This window comes from Chaetura pelagica, unplaced genomic scaffold (genome assembly GCF_000747805.2).
Source record: "Chaetura pelagica isolate M959 unplaced genomic scaffold, ChaPel_1.0 scaffold290, whole genome shotgun sequence".
In the NCBI taxonomy this organism is placed as follows: domain Eukaryota; kingdom Metazoa; phylum Chordata; class Aves; order Apodiformes; family Apodidae; genus Chaetura; species Chaetura pelagica.
In genome coordinates this window covers 200,367-207,208 of record NW_009951792.1, presented here as the reverse complement: position 1 = coordinate 207,208, position 6,842 = coordinate 200,367, and the positions used below count along the sequence as shown (strand labels likewise).

Here is a 6,842-nt window from a genome sequence, read left to right as displayed (position 1 = left end):
GACCAAAGTGCAGGACCTGGCACTTGGTCCTGTTAAACCTCATCCCATCGATCCAGCCTGTCCAGGTCCCTCTGCAGAGCCTTCCCACCCTCAAGCAAAACAACACTTCCTCCCAGCTTAGTGTCATCTGCACACTTCCTTAGGAAGCACCTAATTCCCTCTTCTAGGTCATTGATATTGAGCAAGACTGGCCCCAACACTGAGCCCTGGGAGACACCACTGGTGACTGGCCACCAGCTGGATCCAGCCCCATTCACCATGACTCTCTGGGCCAGCCAGCCAGTTTTGTACCCAGCAGAGAGTGCACTTGTCTATGCCATGAGCCACCAGCTTCTGCAGGAGATGCTGTGAGAGACAGTGCCGAAGGCTTTACCAAAACTCTTCATCCACAGCTCTTCCCTCATCCACCAGGGGGGTCATCTGATCATAGAAGGAGATCAGGTTGGTCAAGCAGGACCTGCTTGTCCTGAACCCCTGCTGGCTGGGCCTGATCCCGTGGCTGTCCTGCACTTGCCACGTGAGTGCACTCAGGATGAGCCTCTCCATGATTTTCCCTGGTACTGAGGTCAGGCTGACAGGCCTGGAGTTCCCAGGATTCTTCTTTGGGCCCTTCTGTAGATGGTATCACATTAACCAGCCTCCAGTCATCAGGGACCTCCCCTGTTCTCCAGATGATGGAGTTTGGCAAGCTCCTCTGCCAGCTCTCTCAGGACTATTGGGTGAATCCCATCTGGTGCCATAGAGTGTCCAGGTGCTGCAGCAGGTTTGGTCCCTTGAATCCCATTTTTTTGAGGCATTTGGGCTGATTTTAACCTTTTTCCCAACCCGCAGAGCTCCACTTGGGTTATTCCAACATTTTGGGGGAGGGAATTTAGGCTGGATCCAGGTGTCCCACTCGAAGGTGATGGAACTCGACAGTTGCTCCCAAACAGCTGGAAAAGGAGGCAAACAGGAGCCTCTTGTGGAGCAGCTCGTGTCCCTTTCCAGGTGCTAAAAGCTTTAGGAATTATGCACTGAGGGGACTCGAGTTCGGGCCTGTGGTGTCCTCAGGGGTCAATACTTGTTCTGGTCTTGTTCAACATCTTCATCAACAACCTGGGCAAGGCGACAGTGTGACCTCAGCTGGTGGCACCAAACTGGGCAGGGTGGTGACACTGCAGAGTGCTGTGCTGCCATCCAGAGACCTAGGCAGGCTGGAGAGCTGGGCAGAGGAACCTCATGAGGTTCAAGAAGGGCAAGTGGAGGGTCCTGCACCTGGGGAGGAAGGAACCAGGCACCAATAGAAGTGAGTGGTTCACCTTCTGGAGAGCAGATCTGGGGACAAGGATCTCAGAGTCCTGGTAAACAGTAAATGAGCCAGGAATGTGTCCTTGTGGCCAAGAAGACCAATGGAATCCTGGAGTGCATGAGGAAGAGTGTGAGGGGCCTGGTGAGGCCCCATCTGGAGAACTGGGACCAGTTCTGGGCTCCCCAGTTCAAGAGGGACAGGGAACTACTGGAGAGAGTCCAGGGGAGGGGATCAAAATGGTTGGGGGATTGGAGCATCTCCCTTGATGAGGAAAGGCTGAGGGAGCTGGGACTGTTCAGCCTGGAGAAGAGAAGGCTGAGGGGAGACCTGATCAATGCCTGGAAGTATCTCAGGGTGGGTGCAGGAGGATGGAGCCAAACTCTGCTCAGCAGTGCCCAGGGACAGGACGAGGGGCAACGTGCTTGGGGATGTGATTTAAGCACTGAAGGAGTAGATTAGGTTCTGGTTGGTGGATTTAGGTGATGATCTTGATGATCTTCAAGGTCCTTCCCAACCAGGATGATTCTGTGTGGGACATGGGACGTTCCATGGAAAGGTGAGGAGAAACTTCCCTGCAGTGGGGGTGACAGAGCCCTGGGACAGGCTGCCCAGGGAGGTGTGGAGTGTCCTTCTCTGGAGATACCCCAGACACACCTGTGGAATGTTCTCCAGGGGATCCTGCTTTAGTGGGGGGTTGGACTTCATGATCTCCAGAGGTCCCTTCCAACAATTCTGTGATTGCTTAGGTTTTATGGAGCCTCCAGCATGTTCTGCAATTCCAATCCAGTTGGAGGAAAATGTGGTTCTTTGGCCAAATCTTGGTAGAGGGACATGGGAGCTGTGCCAGGATGGGCTGGGGGGTGTGAAGCAATCTCTTCAAAACCCAAAGGGCTTAGTCACCACAGGATCTGGGCTTTGCCAAAGCTCCAGAGAATTCCCAGTGGTGCCAGTTTCCGGTGGTGTGAATTCCCAGTGGTGCCTTCGGCTGCGGCGGGAGGAGCTGCTTCCCTGGCAGCTGGTTGGGCCCTTGCTGAATGTCATGTTTTGGGGACAGTGGCACCAATGGGGGATGGAATCAGTGGTCATCAGTCCCATGGATGTTGAGGGACTGCCTGTGCCCCAGTGCCTAGGGGCGGTGGCAGTGGTGCTGGGAGGGGGGATTTTGGTTGCAAATGATGAAAGTTTGGGTTCCAGATGCTGCGTGTGGGGGTTTTCAGACTGTGGAGCTCCTGGAGTGTGAGGGTTGGATCTGGGGTTGAGGAGGTTGTGTCTTCCAGGAGAACCTGCCTCTGGGTACCCTAGGGGTCAGGAATGTGGTGGGAGGGAACACATTCCTCCAGGAATACTGGGAAATGTTGGAATTGCAGCAGAGCCCTGGAAGGTGTGTGGGGGGGGATAACACTAGTTCTTGCTGGAGTTGGATGTCAGGGAGCCTTTGGGCTGTTTTTTTCTTCTGGAAACCTGAGAGTTCGCAGCTGGTTTGGCCTTGGAGTGTCTGGGCTGGGGAAAAGGCAAAATCCCTGAGGAATCAGTGAACTGGAAAAGTCAAATCCCTGCTCAGGAGCTGCCACCTTGATCCCATCAGTGCCTGAGGAGGTTTGATCACCTGAAGCTCCCGAGCGGGAGCTGCTGACGTGGGAACAAACTCCAGAACCTGAGCTGGGGCAGGTTCTCTTCTCAAGATTTTCCCACTGGAAGGGGGGAATTTTGTCACCTCAATCTGAGTGTGCCCAGAGTGGCAGTGGGGCCCAGTTTGTTTTGTGCCTGCTCAGGAATTTTGGCCTCTTTGCTTTGGCTGGGGGGGGAAAGAGGAGGAGGGTTCACACCAGGAGCTAGTTTGACAGAGCTGAAGTCTGGGAATGTTTTCCAGGCTCTGGGAATGTTTTCAAAGCTTGGGGAATGTTTTCCAGGCTTAGAGCAAAACTGGCTTTGGGGTTTTCCTGGGTGTTGCCCCAAAGTGGTGACTGGGGGTCCCACAGCCTCCTGACAGCCTTCCTGGGCCTTGTGGAGGATTTGGGTGAAGGCCACAGGACATGTCCCTACCAGCCAGACCTAGCAGGGGGGCTGTGGGGGAAGGTTTCATCCCCTGCCCAAACACCTGGGGACCTCTGGGCCTACCTGTGTCCCCCCAGTGACTGGGTGTGATGTCCTTGTGTGCCTGTTTGAAGGTGGCTCCTCAAATGCAGACAAATGGGCCCCGTTTAAGGAGACATGGTTCTTCATGTCAGGTCTGTTCCAAGCTGGGAGGTTGGGGCCTTCCCACAAATCAAGCACCCCCCAAAGGAGATTGTCCCATGACATATTTGTACCCCAAACTCTAGGTCACCTTCCAAGTCCATCCCCCTCATAGTGCTTGGTCAGTGATTACCATGGAGTTATGATCTGGTTCCACCACTGTTTCTACTTTCACATGTGCTCAGGGGAAGGTTCTTCACCTGGGAAGGGGCCTTTTTGACCCATGGGTGTGACTTTTAGTGTTGTAATGACACGATCATGAGCTAAGTTCACCTCAAGGACACAACATCACAAATTCTGCCTCTCCAACTACCCCAGACTGGTTCAGCCATCAGCCTTCTTGACTCTGGTTCTTTCTCACCTCCTGCATTCCTGAGGTCCCATTATCCATACAGACCTTGAGTCTCTGCCAAGTGGGTGATTTGCACGAGACTCTCTAAGCCTCCTGATCATAGAGTCATAGGGGTTGGAGAGGCCCCTGGAGATCATCAAGTCCACCCCCCCTGCTGCAGCAGGAACACCCAGGGCAGGTCACAGAGGAATGTGTCCAGATGGGTCTTGGAAGTCTCCAGAGAAGGAGACTCCACAGCCTCTCTGGGCAGCCTGTCCCAGGGCTCTGTCACCCTCACAGGAAAGAAGTTTCTCCTCATGTTGAGGTGGAACTTCCTGTGTTGACACTTGGTGCTGTTTCCCCTCATCCAGTTCCCCTGGGCTCCCTGGCTCTGGTGGTGCTCTAGCTGGACTGCAGCTCTAGCTGGCATCTCTGCCCAGAGCCCAAAGAACCCCAACATTCTGCATCTCTGAGTTGTTCTCCAACCCTTGCAGCGTGCAGGAGTTCATGGCCTTCACCAGCCAGCTGATCGTGGAGCGCTCTGGGCCGGGCAGCAGGGCCTCTGTCCGGGAGCAGGGTAAGGACAGGCCCCTTCCTGCACCTCCCAGGAGGGAAAACCAGCCCTAGGAAGAGCTCTTGGAGGGGTTTGGGGGTGGGAGGGAGGGGGCTGAGCTAGGCAGAGCCCAGGGGTCTCCCTGCCTTCCTGCCACCTTCCAGCTCTTACTCTCCTTGGGAGTGGTTTGTCCTGCAGGGCTGTGGCGATTCCCAAGGGATCTTTCCTCTCTACCCTCCAGCTCTGGGACTCTGGGCCTCAAGCTCTGACCTCAACCCCAGCCTCCCACCCCCCATCTCCTGCCAGGGCTCAGCAGTGGTGGCTGCAGCCTCTTCAACAACAGTCAAGGCTTGTGATAAGTTGTTAGTTAGTAAAATAATGGAATAATAGAATTATAGTACCCTGGAATCATAGAATCATGGAATCCTAGAACCAAGAAATGTTTTGGGTTGGAAGAGACCTTGAAGATCATCTAGTTCCAACCCCCCTGCATGGGCAGGGACACCTCCCACCAGCCCAGGTTGCTCCAAGCCCCATCCAACCTGCCCTTCAACACTTCCAGGGATGGGGCAGCCACAGCTTCCCTGGGCAACCTGGGCCAGGCTCTCACCACCCTCACAGGGAAGTTTCTTCCCAATGTCCAACCCAAACCCAGCCTCTTCCAGTTCAAAACCATTGCCCCTTGTCCTATCACTACACACCCTTGTAAATGACCCCAAGTGTCTTCTCCAGGGTTTGGGTTCAGCTCTTGCTGCCCAGGAATGTCACTGTCATGTCCCTTGTCCCATGGCTGTACAGCTGTCACCTGGACTGGGTTTGACCTTTCCTCGTGACTTTCCTGAGGAAATGCTTAGGAAGAGCCAAGACATGGAGATGGGTGGAAACACTGCTGGCTGCTATGGAGAGGAGGGGGGCTCCAGGGGTCTCCCTTGAAGCCACTTGTGTCCCACCCCTGTGTGTCCCACAGAGTATCTGTGCCACGTCTACGTCCGGGGTGACGGGCTGGCGGGCGTCGTGATTGCCGACACTGAGTACCCACAGCGGGTTTGCTTCACCTTGCTGGACAAGGTGAGTGCTCAGGGAGGGGGGCACAGGAGGTTTCTCTGGATCTCTGGAGCAGGAAGGTCATTCCCTCATCCCAGGAGATCCTCAGATCTGAGATCCTCCTGGAACAAGGGAATGACCTTTGTGCTCCTTTCCTGGGGCCGTCAGGGCTGAGCCGAGCTGGTCCATGGCCCCCCGGCCCTGCAGGGGCTCGGCTGTGCTGGGGGGGGCGGCTCCCTGCCAGCTGCCATGGTGGCCTTGCTGTGCCCTGTTCCTGCCCTGGGGTCAGTGTGGGGACACGGGGTGGGTGCCACCAGGCTTGGCACTGGAGATGACTGGGGACTTGATCCTTTGCCAGGGACTTCGGTGTCTGTCCCTTCTCTCCAGTCAGTCAAAAGGGAATGAGGAGGAGGAGGAGGAAAATATCATTTTTTTGCAGAGAAAATCCCTCCCCAGTGGGCATGGGCAGAGCTGGGTAGTGACAGTAGAGGTGGCTCTGTCACCCTGCAGGTACTGGATGAGTTCTCTAGGCAGGTCAGCAGGACCGAGTGGCCCTTGGGATCACCAGCCACCATCAGCTACACTGCCTTGGATGGGTACCTCAGCAAGTACCAGGTATGGCCCCACCAGACCCCCCATGGGCCCCAGATCTGGAGGTGGGAGCACAGCTGACACCCCAGGGTGTGCTGTGGGGCTGTGGTGTCCCCATGGGTGGGGATGCCCACACTGTTGTTTCTCTCCGAGAACCCCCGCGATGCCGATCCGATGACCCGAGTGCAGGCGGAGCTGGATGAGACCAAAATCATCCTGGTGAGGAGGGGGCTGTGCCCGGGGGGGGGGGCCCTCCTAGGGTGGCTGGTAGGGACATGGTGACACCTGGGTCACCTGCTGGGGGCTGAGGGGGCAGCAAGAGGGCTCAGTGCCTATTACTTTGGGCAGCACAACACTATGGAGTCACTGCTGGAGCGGGGGGAGAAGCTGGATGACCTGGTATCCAAGTCAGAGGTGCTGGGGGCACAGTCCAAAGCCTTCTACAAAACCGTGAGTGCTGGGTAGACTCCTTGTCCTGGGGTGGGTGAAGGGCAGGGGAGGTGGGAGCCGGGCTGACCAGACCTGACTGCAGAGCCCCCCAGCCCCTTGCTTAACTAAGGGGGCTGCTGGGGGTGACAGAGATTGGAGCTGGGGCAGTTCAGGGGGTGTGTGACACTGATCCTGCTGTGGTGGTTCCTGGCTCCTGCGGAGGGGGTGGGATTTGTGTCCCCAGGCTGTGGCCGGGTCTTTATCAGCCTCCCGCGGTGGGAAGGGCTCTGCCCCCCCGGAGCTTCAGCCCATCTTCCCGGTTCCTTTTCCTTCCCTTCCCAGGCTCGGAAGCAGAATTCCTGAGATCGGGC

The 6,842-nt window shown here is 56.2% G+C and overlaps 1 protein-coding gene across 1 annotated transcript; it reads left to right on the top strand.

The window, feature by feature from the left end:
* The first annotated feature begins 1,824 nt into the window (after window positions 1-1,824).
* Window positions 1,825-6,834, top strand: YKT6 (YKT6 v-SNARE homolog (S. cerevisiae)). Its single transcript, XM_010001701.1, has 7 exons — window positions 1,825-1,844; window positions 4,349-4,431; window positions 5,375-5,475; window positions 5,962-6,066; window positions 6,196-6,261; window positions 6,391-6,492; window positions 6,814-6,834. Exons 1-7 carry the CDS (start codon window positions 1,825-1,827, stop codon window positions 6,832-6,834), a joined length of 498 nt encoding a protein of 165 aa, XP_010000003.1.
* The last annotated feature ends 8 nt before the right edge of the window (window positions 6,835-6,842 follow it).